The following is a 27,749-nucleotide window of genomic DNA, read 5'->3' as shown; positions in this document are numbered from 1 at the left end:
GGTCAAAAGTTTTGACTAGATGGAATGCCGCTAATGTCAGAAGTGACTTTTAGTACCAGGTTAGGATAATTTACGCAGCAGGTTAGTAGAGTTAACGTAGCAGTTTAGGATAATTAGGTTAAGGTTATGAAAAAGGTTAGGGTTAGCTATAATTCTCCTGATGCAACTCAATATACACATTTTGACATCACTTTGACATCAGTGGCATCCCTTCTAGACATGACCAGTGTCCATAGACTGTAAAAAGAGTGTCAGGAAAAACAACCCCCCAATATATGATGGTTTACATTCTTTTAAAATCTTTATTTCTTGTTCATTATGACTTTACACCTCTACTGTTAACAAACAATCAACTGTCTTTTTTTGTATTTATTTTTTGACAACCCTAGTCTATCTCTGGGTAATACCATGTACTGTAATAATAATAATATAATAATATAATATGCCATTTAGCAGACGCTTTTATCCAAAGCGACTTACAGTCATGTGTGCATAAATTTTTACGTATGGGTGGTCCCGGGGATCGAACCCACTACCCTGGCGTTACAAGCGCCATGCTCTACCAATTGAGCTACAGAGGACCACTGTAGCCTATTATAAAAAATGGGAAATGGTAGGCTCTGTTGAAGTCTGATATGGTTCTCATCATCTTAGGTAGATATTTCACAATTCTATATCAGTGAAGATCGGTAAGGCTGGGTTTACACAGGCAGCCCAATTCGGATTATTTTTCCATTAATTGGTCTTTTGACCAATCAGATCAGCTCTTTTGCAAATAATTGGGCAAAAGATCAGAATTGGGCTGACTGTGTAAACCCAGCCTTACAAATTTTCACTGACATAGGATTGAGAAATATCTACCTAAGACATTGAGAACCACATAAAATACACCAATAATATATATTTTACAATATATATCTTGTCTATAATCTTTTGGCCAATTACCCATTCTATCCCAACTCCACCTGAACTGAGATTATTATGGCCATTTGGTCCTATATATTAAACAAATGTGAAAGAGCAAATAAAACTAAGATTTATTTCAACACTCAAGAGGTAAATGTCTATAAAAAGATGCCGGATAAAACAATTTGTTCAGCCTTAAAAAAAGATTTCCCCTTCTAAAACAATAGATAAAATCCATTGATAAAAGTTAGTAGTATTTGCACTTGAAACCATCTTTGGCAAAAATCATCACGTTCCCTTGTCTCTGACTCCAAAGAGAGATGGTATGGAGAAATGCTTTGATTATGGTTTTTTGTTTTGTCTCTGTAGTAATGCACTTGGTATGGCTGTAATTCAACTGTTGCCACCTGACACCTCGCTCTCCTTGGACATGTTCCTCATAGCTCCAGCCTAGATCTTCTTTACATAATTCCCAGGAAACATGCCTTCTCTCCCACGAAGACGACCGAACCACCAGCCTGATGGATCTGGAGGGAGGACAGGTGAGAAAAACGGTCAATCTAGATTATACAGCCCTTTTCTATCCTCAGAGGGAATTACAGGTGAAGCACAGGAAGACGGATTTCAACTGAAGTAGAGCATGTGGTTATAGTATGCCTTTAATAATACTATAATACTAGCAGTATACAGTGGGGGAAAAAAGTATTTAGTCAGCCACCAATTGTGCAAGTTCTCCCACATTTTCATCATAGGTACACGTCAACTATGACAGACAAATTGAGAAATTGTTTTGCAGAAAATCACATTGTAGGATTTTTAATGAATTTATTTACAAATTATGGTGGAAAATAAGTATTTGGTCAGCTACAAACAAGCAAGATTTCTGGCTCTCACAGACCTGTAACTTCTTCATTAAGAGGCTCCTCTGTCCTCCACTCGTTACCTGTATTAATGGCACCTGTTTGAACTTGTTATCAGTATAAAAGACACCTGTCCACAACCTCAAACAGTCACACTCCAAACTCCACTATGGCCAAGACCAAAGAGCTGTCAAAGGACACCAGAAACAAAATTGTAGACCTGCACCAGGCTGGGAAGACAATCTGCAATAGGTAAGCAGCTTGGTTTGAAGAAATCAACTGTGGGAGCAATTATTAGGAAATGGAAGACATACAAGACCACTAATAATCTCCCTCGATCTGGGGCTCCACGCAAGATCTCACCCCGTGGGGTCAAAATGATCACAAGAACGGTGAGCAAAAATCCCAGAACCACACGGGGGGACCTAGTGAATGACCTGCAGAGAGCTGGGACCAAAGTAACAAAGCCTACCATCAGTAACACACTACGCCGCCAGGGACTCAAATCCTGCAGTGCCAGACGTGTCCCCCTGCTTAAGCCAGTACATGTCCAGGCCCGTCTGAAGTTTGCTAGAGTGCATTTGGATGATCCAGAAGAGGATTGGGAGAATGTCATATGGTCAGATGAAACCAAAATATAACTTTTTGGTAAAAACTCAACTCGTCGTGTTTGGAGGACAAAGAATGCTGAGTTGCATCCAAAGAACACCATACCTACTGTGGAGCATGGGGGTGGAAACATCATGCTTTGGGGCTGTTTTTCTGCAAAGCGACCAGGACGACTGATCTATGTAAAGGAAAGAATGAATGGGGCCATGTATCGTGAGATTTTGAGTGAAAACCTCCTTCCATCAGCAAGGGCATTGAAGATGAAACGTGGCTGGGTCTTTCAGCATGACAATGATCCCAAACACACCGCCCAGGCAACGAAGGAGTGGCTTCGTAAGAAGCATTTCAAGGTCCTGGAGTGGCCTAGCCAGTCTCCAGATCTCAACCCCATAGAAAATCTTTGGAGGGAGTTGAAAGTCCGTGTTGCCCAGCGACAGCCCCAAAACATCACTGCTCTAGAAGAGATCTGCATGGAGGAATGGGCCAAAATACCAGCAACAGTGTGTGAAAACCTTGTGAAGACTTACAGAAAACGTTTGACCTGTGTCATTGCCAACAAAGGGTATATAACAAAGTATTGAGAAACTTTTGTTATTGACCAAATACTTATTTTCCACCATAATTTGCAAATAAATTCATTAAAAATCCTACAATGTGATTTTCTTGATTTTTTTTTCTCATTTTGTCTGTCATAGTTGACGTGTACCTATGATGAAAATTACAGGCCTCTCTCATCTTTTTAAGTGGGAGAACTTGCACAATTGGTGGCTGACTAAATACTTTTTTTCCCCACTGTATAATACTAGCAGTATATCATACATAGCAGTACTTATAGTGTATGACTAATAGCAGTTTTATACTACTGTAATGAATATACTCAGTTTATTTAAATATTATATAAATTCAGAGATTATCTACTGTAAGGGTTTAGTACCTTCAGTGAGGATTTCAATGACATCCTCCGCGTTGAAGCTCAGCTCATCAGTGTCCTGGGCATCGTAAGCATACAGCGCTCGGCATTCTGGGGAGCGAGGCTTGGGCTTGGGGGCAGGCTTGGGGCGGCCCGCTCCTGGGGAAGGCTTGACCTCCTTCGAGAGTCTACGATGAAGACTGAGCAAAATTGGGATGAGAGACAGAGAGTAGAAGAGATCTAGTAAAAGTGCCATTCTTGATTTACAGTATCTAATACCATTTGAGTATTTGAAAAAAACACCAGCAACATGAGGAAGAATATACATTTTAACAACCTAACAAGTATTCAAACAGGGCCTGAGAACTCACCCAGCCACTCCCTGGTCAGGCACGTTCATGAAGGCGGTGTCTGCCTGGCTCTGGTTGTTGGAGCGGTTGTTGGTCTGCCGGGACCCCTGTTGTCGGGGTAGTGTGGGCTGCTCCATACTGGACTGCCGGCGGAGCAGAGAGACTCTGGACGCCCTGGACGAGGGCGGCCCACCCCGCTGACCACCACCTCCACCTCGGCCTCTGCCCCTGGGGGCGCCTGAGACACATGGACATGAAGGAGATGTTGAGTGAGGTCAAAAGTCAAATGAGTGCAATCATTGGGGAGGTTCAGCTATCTAGTTCTCTCACCTTGTGACTGCTGTCGCGAGCCTGGAGGCTGGTTGCCCATGTAGCGACTTTTCCTGTTGTCCCTGCGGGTCGGTCCTGGGGAACACATGAGAAAAAGGTGTGATGTGTCTGAAATGCTATGGGACGGTTGCACAGACCCAGATTAAGCCTACTAATAGAAGTCTCCATTCAAAGTGCATGGACTTACTGGAGTTCTTAGGGAGCCCGGGTCCGATGGTGACTATGAGGACCTTGCTGCTGGGCTTCACAACCACCTCGTCTCCTTGGCCCGGCTGGAACTGGATCTGCCTGGAGCCAGCCGCTGAGAACGGCCCCCAACCTCCCTTCTTCACCTTAAACTCCAGTCTAAACGTGGAACGGAGAGGGAGGGAGAGAGAGAGAAGAGCATTGGGTTAAGATATGGCTTAAAAGACTCAAACTGGATTACTTTTTTGCATTATGTATCTTTGAGATTATTAATGATCGTTTTCGTAAAGCATGACACTGGTATGTTTTAAGGGGCAATCTGCAGTTGCTACATCCATTTTTTGACTTATAAATTAATGATATATACCCATTGATTCTTGAAGAATATAACAATTTAGAAAAGCCTCATGAGTTTAGTTAAACTTTCACACCCAGTCCAGTGTTTCCCCTAGGATTTTTTCAGAAGCGGTGGCAAAGTTAGCGTGGGGGGGAGGGGTTCTCCCACCGAAAATTTGAAAGGCCTTCCTCTTGGCCGCAGGTTTTGCTGTTTTAAAGCCAATTTCCTGCCATTCTACACATTTCAACATGGGGCGGGGAGAAATCTATAGTTTAAAGCTAATTTCCTAAAATTCTACACATTTTGCCAGGGCTTATGCCGTGTTCTTATGCTTCCCAGTGACTCAAACATTAGAACTAAATCAATGGGGCCCCCATGCCATGACAGTTTTGGAATTTTAGATTCTCCCTGACTGTCTAGTTTTTATTTTGGTGGTTAGTTCTCAAAGATGATCTTATAAATATATACCTCCATTATGTTTTCTACATACTTTATATGTGGTTTTAGACATTTAAGTTGCTGCTAAATGAATACACCGCAGTCAGAACCCAAAATATACGCTTGTTTTACTCCAATGTTTGTATACAAAGTAAATGTAAACAAATACTGTATAGCTTCAAAACATGGTTACAACTATCGTTCTGATATCATGGATGGTCAGTCCTTGCATCCATAGCTCTGTCTATGAATTTGAGAGTGGTTTTATTTCTCCAGGCCCATCCCTCAGCTTTTTATAGAAACCACTATGTTATGGTTTCAACTGCGGATTGGCCCTTTTAGTTTAACAGTAAAACCCCACTGATTGGTCTAAGACTAAGCTCAGCGTAAAGACTTTGACTGACAGGTTGTTGAACTTGAGCGGTAGCTTCCTCTGGGTCTTCTCATCATAACGTTTGTAGAGCAGACTGAGGAACTCCGTCTTGAAGATGCACTGAAGGACACTGTCGTAATGCTCCTCATGGATGATGAAGAAGTCATCCTGCAGGGTGCTGAGGGAGGAGAGGATACACATCCTGTCAACTAAAATCTCATTTCTACTACTGTGCATCATGATCATCAACTGTTAGAACATTTCCAGAATATCTTAACCTGCACCTGAGAGAGACTGACTGAATCTTCTCCACTTCTATCTGTCTCTTCAGAACCTCGTGGATCTGCCCCTTATCTGGTCCCTGCGTCACCTTCTCCCGACCAATCAGATACAGGAACTTAGGGGTCAGGATGAGGTCACGCTTCACAGTCTGCAACATGGAGAGAGGAATATTATATAACCTGTTGCTATTATAGGCTTACTGACCAGTAACCATCAGATATATGGGGTTCAATGAGCAGACAAGCATTGGCAAGGGATGCCTTTAGCAGTATCCACCAAACCATTGATGGAGTAGAAACACTGTCTCTTCTATCTAACATGAATAACAATGTCAATGTTGGTTTGTTCCTGTGGTCATACTTGACTCTTACCCTAAACCTGCGGTCATATTTGGCAACCACATCTGCAAAATCGATCTTCTCCCGGCGGCCCACGAACTGCCGGATCTCGGGGTGGTTGTCGGTGCCGATGTAGTCGCCCACAAAGTTCCTGTTGAGGCTGTTTCTCCTCCTCTCCTTCTTATTCAGTAAGATGTCTGAGGCTACAGGACACACCACACTGTGATGCAGTACTGAACTGACAGGACACACCACACTGTGATGCAGTACTGAACTGACAGGACACACCACACTGTGATGCAGTACTGAACTGACAGGACACAACACACTGTGATGCAGTACTGAACTGACAGGACACACCACACTGTGATGCAGTACTGAACTGACAGGACACAACACACTGTGATGCAGTACTGAACTGACAGGACACACCACACTGTGATGCAGTACTGAACTGACAGGACACACCACACTGTGATGCAGTACTGAACTGACAGGACACACCACACTGTGATGCAGTACTGAACTAACAGGACACACCACACTGTGATGCAGTACTGAACTGACAGGACACACCACACTGTGATGCAGTACTGAACTGACAGGACACACCACACTGTGATGCAGTACTGAACTGACAGGACACACCACACTGTGATGCAGTACTGAACTGACAGGACACAACACACTGTGATGCAGTAATGAACTAACATGACACACCACACTGTGATGCAGTACTGAACTGACAGGACACACCACACTGTGATGCAGTACTGAACTGACAGGACACACCACACTGTGATGCAGTACTGAACTGACAGGACACACCACACTGTGATGCAGTACTTAACATATACAGTAAATAGAACACTCTATTATGCAGTACTGAACGTACATGGCAAAAAGCTAATTCCCACAGAGAGAAACCAATGACTTACCTTCTTCTCTCATCTTGACGTACTTGCGGACGGCGATGTGTTTGCGCCAGGCCTTCTGGATGGCCCGAGCATATCCATTATACTTCCTTTCCCTCATCTCCTCCAGCAAGAACAACTACAGAAACACATTTTAAAATAGTTATTTCAGTTATTGCCTTTATAGTAAGAAGAACCAGACAGTTCTGTGTCAGTATAGAGGTTTTCTAGGTAACAAGAGAAAGACGTACTGATTCTGGGGCCCTGATGAAGATCTTGGTCTTTCCCAGCTGGTACTGGTCCTGGTCCATGTTGACAGAGTGGAGGAGGTGGAGAACCCCCTTCCTCTCCTCCCCTGTCCACTGGGGCCACGTCTCCCTGGTCAGGATGGCGTACCTGGAGGACCACACACACAACCATTTTCCTGGACTGGGAGAATGTCCTGAAGTCCCGATAAATGTTTTTATAAATAGAAACAAAATATTGGTTGGAATTTATATCGATCAAGCCCAATGCTGATTAAAAAAATAGGAACAAATACATTTGTACTGATGTTTGAAATCTGTGAAGCCCGCATGGAAATCCATCTCTTGACTCCTGACCACCGTATGACCCCTGACCCGTATGACCTTAGGGCTCACCTCTGCAGGAACTTGGCAAAGGCTCGGCGGAAGGCGTACCCGGCGCGGCGCACACGAATGTTCTCCCGCAGGCCCAGGTACTCCACCTGGTGTTTGGCCCGAGAGTCCTCCCAGTCCCGAGGCTTCTTGGTCTCGTTGGGCTTAATGCAGCGGATGTAGTGGGGGGTGCACTTCATCAGAGTCTGGACCAGGTTGTTGGCTTGTTTCTGAAGGACATGGAGGTTCAATCATCCAGCTTTGTAGAACAGACCAGGTGCTCAGAGCAATAAAAACAGACTGATAGAAGAAAATGTATCCCTGTACAATAACACATTCAGTGACCTGTGGATGTTATGGAAGACAGCGGGGTGGAGGAGTCACTCATCTGAGTTTGGACTGGCATGTCTGTTTCCATAGCAACAATAATCTCTCGTGGACAGATCTGCGTAAACATAACTGGTACAGTAGAATCTGTCGGGTAGGAATGGGGTGCATGGGATAAGGAGCAGCAGTAGTTACGGTGTTTGGGTTTTTAGTCACTGTTATTTGGACAAATCACGATTTCGCAGGCGTTAGCATCTTTCGAATTTCAGGAGGGGAGGGGACATTCGGCCCGTAGAGAGAGGGTGGAGCTCCTCGTTCTGGTTCCACTCCTCGTTCTAGCATCTCGTCATCTCTTAACACGTATGGACCCAGAACTTAATCAAGCAGCTGACCAATTACGTGAGACTTTGTCCTGGGTTTACCGAGATTATAGTAGCACACAACCGTGTCAGATCCTTACCTTGATCTTGCTACTGGCGGTGGTAGGACGGCCCTTTTTCTCTGCCTCTAGGTTTTCTGGGAAAATGGTTTTTATGAAGGCACTGCCCAAACACACACACACACACAGACAGAGAGACAGAGAGAGAGAGACTGGTCAGTGGCGTTCTATGGAATTATCATATAGTATACCTATTATAACATGTCTAACTACACTTACAATTCACTGCTCTGCATCAGCTCAATGATGTCATTGAAGAGCACATCTCGGTTCCTCTCACAGAAGCCACTGACGTCATAGGACACCTGAGAGAGAGAGGACAAGCTATCAGTCTTTAATTTCAGCTTTTTCCCCTAACACATTCTGATATTTAGGAGATGTGGTCTCCATGTACTCCAAACCCCCACCAGGGGGCAATGTACCAAATTAAATCAAAGAGCTGTAATCTTTGGAATGTTGGACTGTTGGTCAATGTTGGTTCAGTGTGTAATGAGGATGTATTCTAAATGGATTCTAAAAGGCCCATAGTGTTTGTGCTGTATGGTGTCCTTGCCTTGCCAGCGTAGTGGTGCACTATGAAGCCTTTATTCCAGCTGTTGAAGTGCTCATGGGAGCTGATTCCCCCTTGTAACTTCTGGATCAGAGTCTGGTCTGCGCCCTCGCCCTTAGCATGCATGGTGGCACACACATCGTCCAAGATACTCATGATGCCTGGGGGGTTCTGGGTATTAAGAACAAGGCATATCAAGAACTGTACCACACACAACATCTACTGGTACTGTTGTTCACCTGAATTACACACAAAATGGCCGCCCAACTTCAGCACTACAGGAAATGCCCGAATATGATCACTCACCAGTTTGGACTCAATGAGGTCACACACGATTTTGTTGTTAAAGTACTCGATTGGCGTCCACTTGATCCCTTCCTGCACATACTCCTCCTACAAGAAACAACGTAAGTATCTGGGAAAACAGGCCAAAGTAATGTAGATGTATCACAAGACGAAAGAGTGAAACAAGTAATGTAGAGTTATCACTTACCTGCTCAGCTTTTAACGTGAGCTCAATGAAAATCTGCTGCAGTTTCTCATTCACAAAGTTGATGCAGAACTGCTCAAAGCCATTTTTCTATTAGTGTTAAATAGAGATGTGAAGGAAAATGTTATGTTTGTGCTTTTCTAATAACCAATTCGACTGGATTCATGCAAGTGACTGATTGATCATGCCTGGGAGGAATCCTCACTATCAGTATAAGCAATTTGGCTGTATGCCCAGAACCTTGTTTAGAAAACGGAAAGGGATATCTCAGTTTCAAGAGAGAAGAAGCCTCGTGAGGTATTGGTCGGTCACATGAATGAACCAAAAGTTAATGATGAATGAATTATGAATAATGAACAAGCTAAATCATGCAAATATAACTTGTCCGGCGAAGCTCCTGACAGACGTGTACTACTTGGTGCATTAAGTTTGTTGGAACCTCTCCAGCTTGCTGATAATAAAGAATGACTCATTTAAGATTGACTTCAGGTGTCCCTGGTGGTAATTTCCACAACAGAGAGAATACATAGTATTAATGATTTTGTATGAATAAAAAGCAATAAACTTTCAACACATATACTTAACAGTAGGTAACTGGAGGTGGCAATTAGGTGTGCAGGCCATATGTGTGCAATCTTAAACAAAATGACATGTGGTCTAACAGTAGGCCTATATGGTGATGTATGCAGTTCTAAAATAAATTAGGGCTAGTCCAACAGTAGAAGTGGGACAACTCCTGTATGAGGCAGCACAGAAATATCCACCTGGAAGATTTCAAAGCCATAGATGTCCAGCACCCCAATGTTGAATTCCTCATGGTCTTTCTGTATGGCTTTGTTGATAGACTGGGGGAGAGGAGAGAGGAAAGAAAGACAGACAGAGAGACAGGAATGAAGAAGTTTAATTGCTAAAGAGCAATGATACAGTACTATGATACAGTACTACAATAAAATGAAGTGTCATGGTTGTAGCAACAGTACTGCAGTAAACCTCTTGTAAGACAACAGGACAGAACATGTGTCAGCTGCACTGCCTCCCTACTGCTCCCATCTCTAGACACGTTCCATCTTGTGTGGCTCCCACACCAGCAGTCAAAAGACAAACAACTGTACAAGGATCCGGACAGCAAGTCCAATACATGTTCCGATAAGAGGTATGACTCTGTAGTAAGTGTGAACATGTTTGGCCATCCTTTGCTGTTAAATGTTCCTTCTACTAGTTAACTGGTCAACATATACAGTGAGGGAAAAAAGTATTTGATCCCCTGCTGATTTTGTACGTTTGCCCACTGACAAAGAAATGATCAGTCTATAATTTTAATGGTAGGTTTATTTGAACAGTGAGAGACAGAATAACAAAAAAAAAAAATCCAGAAAAACGCATGTCAAAAATGTTATAAATTGATTTGCATTTTAATGAGGGAAATAAGTATTTGACCCCTCTGCAAAACATGACTTAGTACTTGGTGGCAAAACCCTTGTTGGCAATCACAGAGGTCAGACGTTTCTTGTAGTTGGCCACCAGGTTTGCACACATCTCAGGAGGGATTTTGTCCCACTCCTCTTTGCAGATCTTCTCCAAGTCATTATGGTTTCGAGGCTGACGTTTGGCAACTCGAACCTTCAGCTCCCTCCACAGATTTTCTATGGGATTAAGGTCTGGAGACTGGCTAGGCCACTCCAGGACCTTAATGTGCTTCTTCTTGAGCCAGTCCTTTGTTGCCTTGGCCGTGTGTTTTGGGTCATTGTCATGCTGGAATACCCATCCACGACCCATTTTCAATGCCCTGGCTGAGGGAAGGAGGTTCTCACCCAAGATTTGACGGTACATGGCCCCGTCCATCGTCCCTCTGATGCAGTGAAGTTGTCCTGTCCCCTTAGCAGAAAACCCCCCCCCGTGCTATGTCATGACTGGACCACCTATTAAGATGTGCCTTTTGTTAAGTAAATCAGCTGTTAAAGGAGGTGAAAAGGTGACTGGAATGGGACTTTAAATGTTAAAGTTCTCTGTTATCCCTCCGCCAGGTGAAGAAACAGAGCCAGATGCCTCTGCTGGACTACTTCCTGCAGGAACACGGTACCCACACCACTGAGGCCTTCCTCACGGCCCAGCGCAACTTTGTTCAGAGCTGTGCAGGCTACTGTCTCATCTGCTACCTGCTGCAGGTCAAAGACAGGTCAGACACTCCCACTACTCCCTCTCATTCACTCCTTCATCCTCTTTCATCGCTTACATCCTGATCACTCTCATCTCGTTCCCCTCTTTCTTTTTGTTGTTGTTATTCTGTCTCTCACTGTTCAAATAAACCTACCATTAAAATGATAGACTGATCATGTCTTTGTCAGTGGGCAAACGTACAAAATCAGCAATACTTTTTTCCCCTCACTGTAGGTGAGCAAATTGATGTGGATAAAAAGAACCTCACTGACAGGTTCCTTCTGAAATTAAATGGAAACTTACATCCACGAGAAAGTCAAACAGGCGTGAGTAGAGAGCTTTGGAGAGGGCGTCCCGTGTGAAGGAGGCCTGCTCTGTGTTCAGGGTGACAGCGATGCTCTCTGTCTTACCCCCCCACTTGCTGTCCATGATCCGGCTGGTCAGCTTGTTCTTCAGACCCTCCTGGGAGATTCCCAACAGGTAGGCCGGGAACGCCAGGACTACCGGAACATGGATGACGGGAAGTGAGATAGGACAGAGAGGGGGATCACAAGTGCAAAGAGGGTATATGATAGGGGTTGATTTGGGATTGTGTGTGTGTGTGTGCGTGCGTGTGTGTGTAAGTGTAACTCACAGTCCTCACTCTCCACCACAGCGTAGTTTCCCTCCTCTCTGAAGGCGATGTTGCCCAGATGCAGGATGCCTGCTACGATCTGCAGCACCATGTCCTGCTCGTCTACAGACAGGCCCACCACTGACATGGCCTCCTAAAACACATAGACACAATGAAGACAAACTGCCTCTCTAGACATGTGGAAAAAAAAGAGAGAGAGAGAGAGCTCACCATGGTGTCAGAGAATTCCTTCTTATCGTTGATATCCTCCACGGTGTAGGTGCCAGACTGGTTCAGGTAGAGGTAGTAGTCAGGTGTGGTGACACCAAGGTTCTCCCTCATCTCTTTAGTGGCACCCATCAGGAGCTAAGGGTCAAGGGTCAGAGGTTGTTTGGTCAAAGGTTAAATAAGTGATGAAATTCTCTCCATAATGAGTTATTCTGTCCCACCTGGTAGTAGATGTGGAAGTTCCTCTCTCCCTGGTTCTGTGACACCACCCTGGACTTCTCCAACAGGAAGTTGGAGATCTTCCCTCCGTCTGGCTCTCCTCCACGGCTGAACTGGATCTCAAAGTACTTCCCCTGTGGTAACACAGAATACAGGGATTAAGGTTCCTTGTCCAGATAAGGCCTAAACCAGGAATGCAACAATAAAAGCTCCACCTAGATTTCTCCCTATTGCTTTCACCTTTCTGGTCCCATCAGATCTGTCAATGGGAGTGAAGGGCAGAAGGCCAAAACTTTTTTGGAATGAAATGCACCCCTAATTCCTTATCCATTTTATCGGTATTCCCAGATTCCCGGTTCTACTCACAAAGCGACTGGAGTTATTGTTGCGCACGGTCTTGGCATTCCCAAAGGCCTCCAGGAGAGGGTTGGATTGGAGGATGATGTCTTTTACGTGCTGTGAAGAAGAAGAATAAAGGAGAACAGATGAACGCACTAATACGTGTCTGAGACGATGAAATGAGAGAATGGAAGGGAGAATTAGAAAAATGGATCCCCTATACCTGGACTTTGGAACCTCCGCCCGACACCTTGGAGATGTAGCCCATTATGTATTTTGCTGCTACGGTCTTTCCTGCTCCACTCTCTCCACTGCAAAAACAACGGAAAAGCTTTGTGAAACAGGGCAACACCCTAACTCATTGTGATGATATCCCATTGACAGAATGCATGGTTTATGTGAAAGTTCAGGTTACTACAAAGTATAAAGCTTGATCTCTGGGAGTGAGATGATTGGTCAGACCTGATGATGACACACTGGTTCTCACAGTCGATCATCATGTTGCGGTACATGTTGTCAGCCAGGGCGTAGATGTGAGGGGGGTTCTCATACTGGGCCTGACAAAGGAGGAGCAAGCATTATTCCATTGTCCACAGCAGGTAGCCTAGCAGTTAAGAGCGTTGGGCCAGTAACTGAAAGGTCGCTGGTTTGAATCAGTCAAGTCGACTAGGTGAAAAATCTGTCGATGTGCCCTTCCTGGATAAGAGCGTCTGCTAAATGACTAAAATGTACAAACACATACATACATACATACATACATACATTCAGTTGAAGTCGGAAGTTTACATACACTTAGGTTGGAGTCATTAAAACTTGTTTTTCAACCACTCCACAAATTTCTTGTTAACAAACTATAGTTTTGGCAAGTCGGTTAGGACATCTACTTTGTGCATGACACAAGTAATTTTTCCAACAATTGTTTACAGACAGATTATTTCACTTATAATTCACTGTATCACAATTCCAGTGGGTCAGAAGTTTACATACACTAAGTTGACTGTGCCTTTAAACAGATTGGAAAATTCCAGAAAAGGATGTCATGGCTTTAGAAGCTTCTGATAGGCTAATTGACATCATTTGAGTCAATTGGAGGTGTACCTGTGGATGTATTTCAAGGCCTACCTTCAAACTCATTGCCTCTCTGCTTGACATAATGGGAAAATCAAAAGAAATCAGCCAAGACCTCAGAAAAAAATTTGAGATGATGAGCCACAAGTCTGGTTCATCCTTGGGAGCAATTTCCAAACGCCTGAAGGTACCACGTTCATCTGTACAAACAATAGTACGCAAGTATAAACACTGTGGGACCACACAGCCATCATACCGCTCAGGAAGGAGATGTGCTCTGTCTCCTAGAGATGAACGTACTTTGGTGCGAAAAGTGCAAATCAATCCCAGAACAATAGCAAAGTACCTTGTGAAGATGCTGGAGGAAACAGGTACAAAAGTATCTATATCCACAGTAAAACAAGTCCTATATCGACATAACCTGAAAAGGCTGCTCAGCAAGGAAGAAGCCACTGCTCCAAAACCGCTATAAACAAGCCAGACTACGGTTTGCAACTGCACATGGGGACAAAGATCGTAGTTTTTGGAGAAATGTCCTCTGGTCTGATGAAACAAAAATAGAACTGTTTGGCCATAATGACCATCGTTATGTTTGGAGGAAAAAGGGGGTAGCTTGCAAGCCGAAGAACACCATCCCATCCGTGAAGCACGGGGGTGGCAGCATCATGCTGTGGGGGTGCTTTGCTGCAGGAGGGACTGGTGCACTTCACAAAATAGATGGCATTGAAAATTATGTGGATATATTGAAGCAACATCTCAAGACATCAGTCAGGAAGTTAAAGCTTGGTCACAAATGGGTCTTCCAAATGGACAATGACCCCAAGCATGCTTCCAAAGTTGTGGCAAAATGGCTTAAGGACAACAATTGTGGTCCTCTGTAGCTCAATTGGTAGCGCACGGCGCTTATAACGCCAGGGTAGTGGGTTCGATCCCCGGGACCACCCATACGTAAAAATGTATGCACACATGACTAAGTCGCTTTGGATAAAAGCGTCTGCTAAATGGCATATTATATTATAAACAAAGTCAAGGTATTGGAGTGGCCATCACAAAGCCCTGACCTCAATCCTATAGAAAATGTTTGGGCAGAACTGAAAAAGTATGTGCGAGCAAGGAGGCCTACAAACCTGACTCAGTTACACCAGCTCTGTCAGGAGGAATGGGCCAAAATTCCCCCAACTTATTGTGGGAAGCTTGTGGAAGGCAACCCGAAACGTTTGACCCAAGTTAAACAATTTAAAGGCATTGCTACCAAATTCTCATTGAGTGTATGTAAACTTCTGACCCACTGGGAATGTGATGAAAGAAATAAAAGCTGAAATAAATAAATCATTCTATTCTATTATTCTGACATTTCACATTCTTAAAATAAAGTGGTGATCCTAACTGACCTAAGACATGGAATTTTTACTAGGATTAAATGTCAGGAATTGTGAAAAACTGAGTTTAAATGTATTTGGCTGTGTATGTAAACTTCTGACTTCAACTGTACATACAGTACCAGTCAAAAGTTTGGACACACCTACTCATTCAAGGGTTTTTCTTAATTTGTACTAATTTTCTACATTGTAGAATAATAGTGAAGACATCAAAACTATGAAATAACACATATGGAATCATGTATTAACCAAAAAAGTGTTAAACAAATCAAAATATATTTTATATTTGAGATTCTTCAAAGTAGCCACCCTTTGCCTTGATGACAGCTTTGCACACTCTAGGTGTTCTCTCAACCAGCTTCATGAGGAATGCTTTTCTAACAGTCTTGAAGGAGTTCCCACATATGCTGAGCACTTATTGGCTGCTTATCCTTCACTCTGCGGTCAAACTCATCCCAATTGGGTTGAGGTCGGGTGATCTGTGGTATACACAGGTGGCGAATCGCATCTCTGCATGTCTGGCAGACATATCAGTGTGGATGACGGATCACCACCTCAAGCTGAACCTCGGCAAGACGAAGCTGCTCTTCCTCCCGGGGAAGGACTGCCCGCTCCATGATCTCGCCATCACGGTTGACAACTCCGTTGTGTCCTCCTCCCAGAGTGCAAAGAACCTTGGCATGACCCTGGACAACACCCTGTCGTTCTCCGCTAACATCAAAGCGGTGACCCGATCCTGTAGGTTCATGCTCTACAACATTCGCAGAGTACGACCCTGCCTTACACAGGAAGCGGCACAGGTCCTAATCCAGGCACTTGTCATCTCCCATCTGGATTACTGCAACTCGCTGTTGGCTGGGCTCCCTGCCTGTGCCATTAAACCCCTACAACTCATCCAGAACACTGCAGCCCGTCTGGTGTTCAACCTTCCCAAGTTCTCTCACGTCACCCCGCTCCTCCGCACACTCCACTGGCTTCCAGTTGAAGCCTGCATCTGCTACAAGACCATGGTGCTTGCCTACGGAGCTGTGAGGGGAATGGCACTTCCGTACCGTCAGGCCCTGATCAGTCCCTACACACAAACGAGGGCATTGCGTTCATCCACCTCTGGCCTGCTGGCCCCCCTACCTCTGCGGAAGCACAGTTCCCGCTCAGCCCAGTCAAAACTGTTCGTTGCTCTGGCACCCCAATGGTGGAACAAGCTCCCTCACGACGCCAGGACAGCGGTGTCAATCACCACCTTCCGGAGACACTTGAAACCCCACCTCTTTAAGGAATACCTGGGATAGGATAAAAGTAATCCTTCTACTCTCCCCCTACCCCACCCCCAAAAAAATTAAAATATATATATTTTAAAGTGGTTGTCCCACTGGATATCATAAGGTGAATGCACCAATTTGTAAGTCGCTCTGGATAAGAGCGTCTGCTAAATGACGAAAATGTAAATGTAAATGTAATTGTGGAGGCCAGGTCATCTGATGCAGCACTCCATCACTCTCCTTGGTCAAATAGCTCTTACACAGCCTGGAGGTGTGTTTTGGGTCATTGTCCTGTTGAAAAACAAATGATAGTCCCACTAAGTGCAAACCAGATGGGATGGCGTATCGCTTCAGAATGCTGTGGTAGCCATGCTGGTTAAGTGTGCCTTGAATTCTAAATAAATCACTGACAGTGTCACCAGCAAAGCACTCCCACACCATAACACCTCCTCCATGCTTTATGGTGGGATCTACACATGCGGAGATCATCCGTTCACCCACACCGCGTCTCATAAAGACACAGCGGTTGGAACCAAAAATCTCAAATTTGGACTCCAGACCAAAGGACGCATTTCCACCGGTCTAATGTCCATTGCTCATGTTTCTTGGCCCAAGCAGGACTCTTCTTCTTATTGGTGTCCTTTAGTATTGGTTTCTTTGCAGCAATTTGACCATGAAGGCCTGATTCACACAGTCTCCTCTGAACAGTTGATGTTGAGATGTGTCTGTTACTTGAACTCTGTGAAGCATTTATTTGGGCTGCAATCTGAGGTGCAGTTAAGTCTAATGAACTTATCCTCTGCAGCAGAGGTAACTCTGGGTGTTCCTTTCCTGTGGCGGTCCTCATGAGAGAAAGAATCTCAAATATAAAATATGTTTTGATTTGTTTAACACTTTTTTGGTTACTACATGTGTTATTTCATAGTTTTGATTTCTTCAATATTATTCTACAATGTAGAAAATAGTAAAAATAAAGAAAAACCCTGGAATGAGTAGGTGTGTCCAAACGTTTGACTGGTACTGTATATATAGATATATATATATATATATAAACTCAGCAAAAAAAGAAACATCCTCTCACTGTCAACTGCGTTTATTTTCAGCAAACTTAACGTGTAAATATTTGTATGAACATAACAAGATTCAACAACTGAGACAAACTGAACAAGTTCCACAGACATGTGACAAACAGAAATTGAATAATGTGTCCCTGAACAAAGGGGGGGGGGGGGTCAAAATCAAAAAGTAACAGTCAGTATCTGGTGTAGCCACCAGCTGCATTAAGTACTGCAGTGCATCTCCTCCTCATGGACTGCACCAGATTTGCCAGTTCTTGCTATGTTACCCCACTCTTCCGTCAAGGCACCTGCAAGTTCCCAGACATTTCTGGGGGGAATGGCCCTAGCCCTCACCCTCCGATCCAACAGGTCCCAGACGTGCTCAATGGGAATGAGATCCGGGCTCTTCGCTGGCCATGGCAGAACACTGACATTCTGTCTTGCAGGAAATCACGCACAGAACGAGCAGTATGGCTGGTGGCATTGTCATGCTGGAGGGTCATGTCAAGATGAGCCTGCAGGAAGGGTACCACATGAGGGAGGAGGATGTCTTCCCTGTAACGCACAGTGTTGAGATTGCGATGACAACAAGCTCAGTCCGATGATGCTGTGACACACCGCCCCAGACCATGACGGACCCTCCACCTCCAAATCGATCCCGCTCCAGAGTACAGGCCTCTGTCTTTCGACGATAAACGCGAATCCGACCATCACCCCTGGTGAGACAAAACCGCGACTCGTCAGTGAAGAGCACTTTTTGCCAGCCCTGTCTGGTCCAGCGATGGTGGGTTTGTGCCCATAGGCAACGTTGTTGCCGGTGATGTCTGGTGAGGACCTGCCTTGTAACAGGCCTACAAGCCCTCAGTCCAGCCTCTCTCAGCCTATTGCGGACAGTCTGAGCACTGATGGAGGGATGGTGCATTCCTGGTGTAACTCGGGCAGTTGTTGTTGCCATCCTGTACCTGTCCCGCAGGTGTTATGTTCGGATGTACAGATCCTGTGCAGGTGTTGTTACACGTGGTCTGCCACTGCGAGGACGATCAGCTGTCCGTCCATCTCCCTGTAGCGCTGTCTTAGGCGTCTCACAGTATGGACATTGCAATTTATTACCCTGGCCACATCTGCAGTCCTCAATGCCCTGGCCACATCTGCAGTCCTCATGCCTCCTTGCAGCATGCCTAAGGCACGTTCACGCAGATGAGCAGGGACCCTGGGCATCTTTCTTTTGGTGTTTTTCAGAGTCAGTAGAAAGGCCTCTTTAGTGTCCTAAGTTTTCATAACTGTGACCTTAATTGCCTACCGTCTGTAAGCTGTTAGTGTCTTAACAACCGTTCCACAGGTGCATGTTCATTAATTGTTTATTGTTCATTGAACAAGCATGGGAAACAGTGTTTAAACCCTTTACAATTAAGATATGTGAAGTTATTTGGATTTTTACGAATTATCTTTGAAAGACAGGGTCCTGAAAAAGGGACGTTTCTTTTTTTGCTGAGTTTATAAATGTTTTCTACAAGCCCTAGGTGGCTTGCTATCAAACATCCAGCACTTTATTTTCAACATATACTGTCTTTTTATTAGATGTGTTTTTGTCCAGCTCGGTAAACAGCATTCACAATAGATGAAGCTTCTTACTTACAGCACTTTAGATAAATAGTGATACAAAAAAATAATTTACAAAATCTTCAGCAGCAGCATACATTATCACATATTTGTAATAGAACTGGTTAATCAAGTGTCTACTGGTCCCTCAGACCAGAGTGAAACTAAGGACATTAACTGAGAGACAGGAAGCGTTGGGGTTATTCATTAACTCTGTCATTATGAGGTGAGGTAAACAATGGACAACTTAATGGCAGTGAACATATCATTTACATGATAGTGGGAATGTGGAAGGGCCTACTTCGCATCACATATTGATAAGCAGGACTATACAATCAGCATTTTATACACTACAGTTTCTCCGTCTAGATCGAGTGATGCAAACAAATCCTGAAACTGGTAGGTAGGTGCAGCCAGCCAGCCAGACAGCAGAAAGCCCAGTGGGTTTAGTAGTGTATATTACTCACAGCTCCCTGGTAGAGCTCCACCTCTCTGTCAGTGAAGTAGGGCAGCTGTTTAAAGGGGTTGACAGAGATCAGCACCGACCCTATGTAGGTCTGAGGAAGACCCGTTAAGGAAAACTCGAATAACCATCTAGAATACAGCACCGGCAGGGGCCACAACGACGTTGATGTGTGTAGTTGTAGCTGTGATCGCAGTGCTAGTCCCTAACGCTACATGTGGTGTACTGTAAATATGGTGGTTGAGACACAAACATATTATCCTTCCATGTTGTTCTACACTTTTTTAAAGTATGTTATTAAGGCTAATCTCATAACAAGCTAATGTGGCTGAAGTGATCACAGGGTGTGTGTATGACAGAGAGACTACGGTGTATGTACATCTACAAAGCATAGCAAAGCCTCAGTGTATTTACCACATATAGCAGTGTGTGCCCTGGTTCTACTACAAGCTGAAGGATACAAAGATGTAGTCGTCCATGTATCTCTTCTTGAGGTTGTCAGTGATGGCATCCTCGTTGATCTTGGAGAGCAGGACCATGTCGTCCACCCCGCTGATCTTAACATTCTGGGTCTGCCAGTGGTAGCGCTCCTTACTCCCCTGAGACAGAGAAACAGAGACAGAGACAGAGAGAGACAGAGACAGAGAGAAAGAGGGAGACAGAGAAAGAGGGAGGCAGAGAGAGAGAAAGAGGGAGATAAATAATCTTATTACAACCAGTCTGTGCAAATTCAAATTCTCTCTTTCTGTTTCAACTCCTCTCCTCGTCCATTAATGAACACTCATACACTGCTCAAAAAAATTAAGGGAACACTTAAACAACACAATGTAACTCCAAGTCAATCACACTTCTGTGAAATCAAACTGTCCACTTAGGAAGCAACACTGATTGACAATACATTTCACATGCTGTTGTGCAAATGGAATAGACAACAGGTGGAAATTATAGGCAATTAGCAAGACACCCCCAATAAAGAAGTGGTTCTGCAGGTGGTGACCACAGACCACTTCTCAGCTCCTATGCTTCCTGGCTGATGTTTTGGTCACTTTTGAATGCTGGCGGTGCTTTCACTCTAGTGGTAGCATGAGACGGAGTCTACAACCCACACAAGTGGCTCAGGTAGTGCAGCTCATCCAGGATGGCACATCAATGCGAGCTGTGGCAAGAAGGTTTGCTGTGTCTGTCAGCGTAGTGTCCAGAGCATGGAGGCGCTACCAGGAGACAGGCCAGTACATCAGGAGACGTGGAGGAGGCCGTAGGAGGGCAACAACCCAGCAGCAGGACCGCTACCTCCGCCTTTGTGTAAGGAGGAGCAGGAGGAGCACTGCCAGAGCCCTGCAAAATGACCTCCAGCAGGCCACAAATGTGCATGTGTCTGCTCAAACGGTCAGAAACAGACTCCATGAGGGTGGTATGAGGGCCCGACGTCCACAGGTGGGGGATGTGCTTACAGCCCAACACCATGCAGGACGTTTGGCATTTGCCAGAGAACACCAAGATTGGCAAATTCGCCACTGGCGCCCTGTGCTCTTCACAGATGAAAGCAGGTTCACACTGAGCACGTGACAGACGTGACAGAGTCTGGAGACGCTGTGGAGAACGTTCTGCTGCCTGCAACATCCTCCAGCATGACCAGTTTGGCGGTGGGTCAGTCATGGTGTGGGGTGGCATTTCTTTGGGGGGCTGCACAGCCCTCCATGTGCTCGCCAGAGGTAGCCTGACTGCCATTAGGTACCGAGATGAGATCCTCAGACCCCTTGTGAGACCATATGCTGGTGCGGTTGGCCCTGGGTTCCTCCTAATGCAAGACAATGCTAGACCTCATGTGGCTGGAGTGTGTCAGCAGTTTCTGCAAGAGGAAGGCATTGATGCTATGGACTGGCCCGCCCGTTCCCCAGACCTGAATCCAATTGAGCACATCTGGGACATCATGTCTCGCTCCATCCACCAACGCCACGTTGCACCACAGACTGTCCAGGAGTTGGCGGATGCTTTAGTCAAGGTCTGGGAGGAGATACCTCAGGAGACCATCCACCACCTCATCAGGAGCATGCCCAGGCGTTGTAGGGAGGTCATACAGGCACGTGGAGGCCACACACACTACTGAGCCTCATTTTGACTTGTTTTAAGGACATTACATCAAAGATGGATCAGCCTGTAGTGTGGTTTTCCACTTTAATTTTGAGGGTGACTCCAAATCCAGACCTCCATGGGTTGATAAATTTGATTTCCATTGATAATTTTTGTGTGATTTTGTTGTCAGCACATTCAACTATGTAAAGAAAAAAGTATTTAATAAGATTATTTCATTCATTCAGATCTAGGATGTGTTGTTTAAGTGTTCCCTTAATTTTTTTGAGCAGTGTATGTACTCATTAACTCAGAACACTGACTGAGGAGTGGGAGTTGGAAAGATCAGTGATGTGCTGGTAGCAGGGAAACTGAATATGCCGGAATCTGACATACCAACTACTTTACACAAAAGGCTGTGAGCTCTTCAAAATCGCATTGTGGAATTCTGTAATGTACAACGGTTTGTGTGGTGCAAATTGTAATGGCCGCACAGTGTACACCGGTGGTCACCAACCTTGTACACAATACATGATATCAAAGTAGCAATACAACAGAAAAAATATATACAGTGTGTGCAAATGTAGCAAGTTATGGAGGTAAGGCAATAAATAGGCCATAGTGCAAAATAATTACAATTTAGTATCAACACTGGAATGATAGATGTGCAAGAGATGATGTGCAAATAGAGATATTGGGGTGCAAATGAGCAAAATAAATAACAATATGGGGATGAGGTAGTTGGGTGGGCTAATTTCAGATGGGCTGTGTACAGGTGCAGTGATCGGTAAGGTGCTCTAACAACTGATGCTTAAAGTTAGTGAGGGAGATAAGAGTCTCCAGCTTTAGAGATTTTTGCAGTTTGTTCCAGTCATTGACAGCAGAGAACTGGAAGGAATGGTGGCTAAAAGAGGTGTTGGCTTTGGGGATGACCAGTGAGATATACCTGCTGGAACGCATACTACGGGTGGGTGTTGCTATGGTGACCAATGAGCTAAGATAAGGCGGGGATTTGCCTAGCAGTGATTTATAGATGGCCTGGAGCCAGTGGGTTTGGCGACGAATATGTAGTGAGGACCAGCCAACAAGAGTGTACAGGTCACAGTGGTGGGTAGTATATGGGGCTTTGGTGACAAAACGGATGGCACTGTGATAGACTACATCCAATTTGCTGAGTAGAGTGTTGGAGGCTATTTTGTAAATGACATCGCCGAAGTCAAGGATCGGTAGGATAGTCAGTTTTACGAGGGCATGTTTGGCAGCATGAGTGAAGGAGGCTTTGTTGCGAAATAGGAAGCCGATTCTAGATTTAACTTTGTATTGGAGATGCTTAATGTGAGTCTGGAAGGATAGTTTACAGTCTAACCAGACACCTAGGTATTTGTAGTTGTCCACATACTCTAGGTCAGACCTGCCGGGAGTAGTGATTCTAGTCGGGTGGGCGGGTGCCAGCAGCGTTCGATTGAAGAGCATGCATTTAGTTTTACTAGTGTTTAAGAGCAGTTGGAGGCTATGGAAGGAGTGTTGTATGGCATTGAAGCTCATTTTGGAGGTTTGTTAACACAGTGTCCAATGAAGGGCCAGATGTATACAAAATGGTGTCGTCTGCGTAGAGGTGGATCTGAAAGTCACCAGCAGCAAGAGCGACATCATTGATATACACAGAGAAAAGAGTCGGCCCGAGAATTGAACCCTGTGGCACCCCCATAGAGACTGCCATAGGTCCAGACAACAGGCTCTCCGATTTGACACATTGAACTCTATCTGAGAAGTAGTTGATGAACCAGGCAAGGCAGTCATTTGAGAAACCAAGGCTATTTAGTCTGCCAATAAGAATACGTTGGTTGACAGAGTCGAAAGCCTTGGCCAGGTCGATGAAGACGGCTGCACAGTACTGTCTATTATCGATCGCGGTTATAATATCGTTTAGGACCTTGAGCGTGGCTGAAGTGCACCCATGACCAGCTCGGAAACCGGATTGCATAGCGGAGAAGGTACGGTGGGATTCGAAATGGTCGGTGATCTGTTTGTTAGCTTGGCTTTCAAAAACTTTCGAAAAAGGCAGGGCAGGATGGATATAGGTCTGTAACAGTTTGGATCTAGAGTGTCACCCCCTTTGAAGAGGGGGATGACCGCGGCAGCTTTCCAATCTCTGGGGATCTCAGACGTTATGAAAGAGAGGTTGAACAGGCTAGTAATAGGGGTTGCGACAATTTCGGCTGCTAATTTTAGAAAGAAAGGGTCCAGTTTGTCTAGCCCAGATGATTTGTAGGGGTCCAGATTTTGCAGCTCTTTCAGAACATCAGCTGTCTGAATTTGTGTGAAGGAGAAGTGGGGGGGGGGGGGGGCATGGGCAAGTTGCAGCGGATGGTGCAGAGCTGGTGGCCGGGGTAGTGGTAGCCAGGTGGAAAGCATGGCCAGCCGTAGCAAAATGCTTGTTGAAATTCTCGATTATTGTAGATTTATCGGTGGTGATAGTGTTTCCTAGCCTCAGTGCAGTGGGCAGCTGCGAGGAGGTGCTCTTATTCTCCATGGACTCTACAGTGTCCCAAAACTTTTTGGAGTTAGTGCTACAGGATGCAAATTTCTGTTTGAAAAAGCTAGCCTTTGCTTTCCTAACTGCTTGTATATATTGGTTCCTAAATTCCCTGAAAAGTTGCATATCGCGGGGGCAATTCGATGCTAATGCAGTACGCCACAGGATGTTTTTGTGCTGGTCAAGGGCAGTCAAGTCTGAGGAGAACCAGGGGCTATATCTGTTCTTAGTTCTGAATTTTTTGAATGGGGCATGCTTATTTAAGATTGAGAGGAAAGCACTTTTAAAGAACAACCAGGCATCCTCTACTGACGGAATGAGATCGATATCCATCCAGGATACCTGGGCCAGGTCAATTAGGAAGGCCTGCTCGCTAAAGTGTTTTAGGGAGCATTTGACAGTGATGAGGGGTGGTCGTTTGACCGCGGACCCGTTACGGACGCAGGCAATAAGGCAGTGATCACTGAGATCCTGGTTGAAGACAGCGAAGGTGTATTTAGAGGGTAAGTTAGTCAGGATGATATCTATGAGGGTGCCCATGTTACGGATTTTGGGTTGTACCTGGTAGGTTCCTTGATAATTTGTGTGAGATTGAGGGTATCTAGTTTGGATTGTAGGATGGCCGGGGTGTTAAGCATATCGCAGTTTAGGTCACCAAGCAGTATGAACTCTGAGGATAGATGGGGGGCAATCAATTCACATATGGTGTCCAGGGCACAGCTGGGGGCTGAGGGGGTCTGTAGCAAGCGGCAACAGTGAGATACTTATTTCTGGAAAGGTGGATTTTTAGAAGTAGGAGCTCAAACTGTTTGGGCACAGACCTGGATAGTATGATAGAGCTCTGCAGGCTATCTCTACAGTAGATTGCAACTCCACCCCCTTTGGCAGTTCTATCTAGACGGAAAATGTTGTAGTTGGGGATGGACATTTCTGAATTTTTGGTGGCCTTCCTAAGCCAGGATTCAGACACTGCTAGAACATCAGGGTTGGCGGAGTGTGCTAATGCAGTGAATAACTCAAACTTAGGAAGTAGACTTCTGATGTTAACATGCAAAAAGCCAAGGCTTTTACGGTTACAGAAGTCAACAAATGATAGCGCCTGGGGAGTAGGAGTGATACTGGGGGCTGCAGGGCCTGGGTTGACCTCTACATCACCAGAGGAACAGAGGAGGACTAGAATAAGGATACGGCTAAAGGCTTTAAGAACTGGTCTTCTAGTGCGTTTGGTACAGAGAATAAAGGGGGCACCACACAACCATAAAGATTTTCCCACCACATGTATTACACAATCACAGCAGCCTCTATTTCAGAAGAGGATGAGAGCTATGGTCATACTCTAACAGCTAAAGAAGAAATGTCTCAACTGTTGACGTGAATCTACACACTCTTACCAAAATAACCTTGAGTATTGCCATATTGACCACAAGTTAGCGCTGTAGTAACTGTCATAATATAGCGGTGTGCCTGCCAGGATGAAACAGAACAGTATCATTTTATTTATTTAACTAGGCAAGTCAATTTAGAACAAATTCTTAATGACAATGACGGCCTACCATGAGGCAATAAATGTTTATGATTGAAATACCCTGGACAATTCAGTGATGTAAAGTAATTGTCAAACACACATCACATTATACAAGGTGCTGAATGAGAAACTCTGCATATGAAAGAAACAGAAAGGTTAAGGAGCAATATAGTGTGCAGGCTGTGTAGTTTCTTGATACATTCAGTGATGGTCAGATGGGCATGCAGAGGCAATGCCACGAGGTAAAGACCTTGTGATTTATCAGTCATGAATCACCATGACAGACTGACGGTTTGGGTATTGCAACAGACAGTCGAGTTCTCGTGGAACAGTCATGCGTCTGTGGAATTTATAACAAGGAACCAAAAAGGTCACAGGGTGAATACCAACAGTGGTTTGTTCTCCTTGTCTCCTTAACTTGATCAGTACTGATCGAAATTAGGAGATCGGGAAAGTAAGAATATTCTGTCACGTTGTCCTCCTAAATGTGTCCAACCAATACACAGACTCCCGATGTTGAGTCCCAAAGCTATGCCCAGTTATAATTGTGTATGCATGACGTCACAGAGAGGGGTCTGTCCCCCGTGGACCTCAAATCTTCCTATCCTGAATTGTCTACATTCCATTTTCCTCCTAGGGCCTGTTCAGTTGGGATAACCCTGCCCAGACACGTTGTTCCAGGTTGATTCATTTGAATCAGCTTCACATGCTGTTTGACAGGGAAGACAGCAAAACAAACCATTTTGCTAGCTGAGTGCAGTAACGTTTAGAGGCAAAACATTTACTATAGTAGTATAGCCACGGGAAGTAGTTTGGGATTTTTTTATTGGCAGCAGAGCAAAAAATATTTTTCATGCTCTTATTGGGTCCACTAATACAGGACTATTAAAAGCCCAGTGCACTACTTTTGTGAGGAAAATAAACAAATAAACAATTAATATATATTTTTATTCCGATTTTTCAGGGGGTGCTGCAGCACCCCAACTCTCCGTAGCTAAGTGTAGTAGACTACAGGTATGCATAGGCTGTGATTTAGGTGTGCATGCAATTGGACCACTGGAAAAAGTGTATGCCCAGGCTACTAGTGAGTTTCCATCTGTGGTTAGGCCTAAGCTATGTGCCTATTCCAATGTTATTAGATACCACAGCTCCCTTTCCTATAGCCTAGCACCACTGATCATGACTTCACAGGTGGAAGCAACACTAAGGTGAAAACCTGTCCATACTTTTCAGTTATTGGAAAGCAGATCAAAAAGTACTGGGACATTTGAGGCAATGGCCTACTGATTGAATCAAATGTTCACAACAAGGAAGTCTGTGCAAAAGAAACCTGCGCAGACTTACTGATATTGCATCGTGTGGTTCCAACAGTGCCAGTTGTTTAAAGTCAGTGATTTTTGGAATCAAAGAATGGACAGCGCCTTTTCGAGCTCCGATCATGCAGCCAAGGATATTTGTCTACAATCCTTGTCAGCCACCAGGTTTTTATATCACAAGCACTAGGCAATCTGACTTGTGCTGGCTCAAGGAATATTCACCAGTCGGGAGAAAAGCACAAACTTCTCATGAGTAGGCTACACCTTCGAGTTATGATGTTTAAATGAATTTCGGTGTGTAGTTGTGAATGATAAAGAACGCAGAGAAATTAAAGTATAGGTTACTTACCATTTTAACGTGATATTACTTCCTGATTCAGTTCCCAGCCGTAAAGTTTGAGAAATCCACTTTACACGGAAAGCTTGAGGCGCTAAGCAAGGAATGTCCCGAGCTCAGGTGAAACTCAAACGTAATATCATACTTATAAATCTAAAGATGGTTCATTTAATTTTCGGTATGATATGCTGTTTTCTATAATTGTAAAAACTTTCACCCGGTGCTTCAAAGTTGATGGAGTAGCCTAGCCTGACTTCTTCTAAGGAGGTGTGGTCAGGTTGTAAGTAATTTAAACATTTGGTTAATAGCGGCAAGTGTGGACAGGTA

General features: G+C 44.6%; 1 protein-coding gene across 1 annotated transcript; it reads right to left on the bottom strand.

The window, feature by feature from the left end:
* Positions 1 to 275: 275 nt before the first annotated feature.
* LOC311124480 (unconventional myosin-Ie-like) lies at positions 276 to 27,708 on the bottom strand. Its single transcript, XM_084158303.1, has 27 exons — positions 27,435 to 27,708; positions 20,100 to 20,237; positions 19,643 to 19,732; positions 13,275 to 13,369; positions 13,036 to 13,123; positions 12,840 to 12,929; positions 12,476 to 12,607; positions 12,258 to 12,392; positions 12,048 to 12,180; positions 11,717 to 11,913; positions 10,021 to 10,101; positions 9,260 to 9,346; positions 9,073 to 9,159; positions 8,770 to 8,937; positions 8,436 to 8,521; positions 8,238 to 8,319; positions 7,475 to 7,680; positions 7,085 to 7,229; positions 6,858 to 6,972; positions 5,953 to 6,122; positions 5,584 to 5,729; positions 5,331 to 5,477; positions 4,153 to 4,310; positions 3,966 to 4,040; positions 3,657 to 3,873; positions 3,310 to 3,485; positions 276 to 1,433 (listed from the first exon to the last, which is right to left on the bottom strand). The coding sequence occupies exons 1-27, from the start codon at positions 27,435 to 27,437 to the stop codon at positions 1,357 to 1,359; spliced, it is 3,324 nt and encodes a 1,107-aa protein (XP_084014429.1). The 5' UTR covers positions 27,438 to 27,708; the 3' UTR covers positions 276 to 1,356.
* Between the last annotated feature and the right edge of the window lie 41 nt (positions 27,709 to 27,749).

The sequence above is a fragment of the Coregonus lavaretus genome, assembly GCF_964263955.1.
Source record: "Coregonus lavaretus genome assembly, chromosome: 3".
NCBI classification, from domain to species: Eukaryota; Metazoa; Chordata; class Actinopteri; order Salmoniformes; family Salmonidae; genus Coregonus; species Coregonus lavaretus.
Note: the sequence above shows the minus strand (reverse complement) of the source record. Positions and strands in the feature narration are given on the sequence as shown.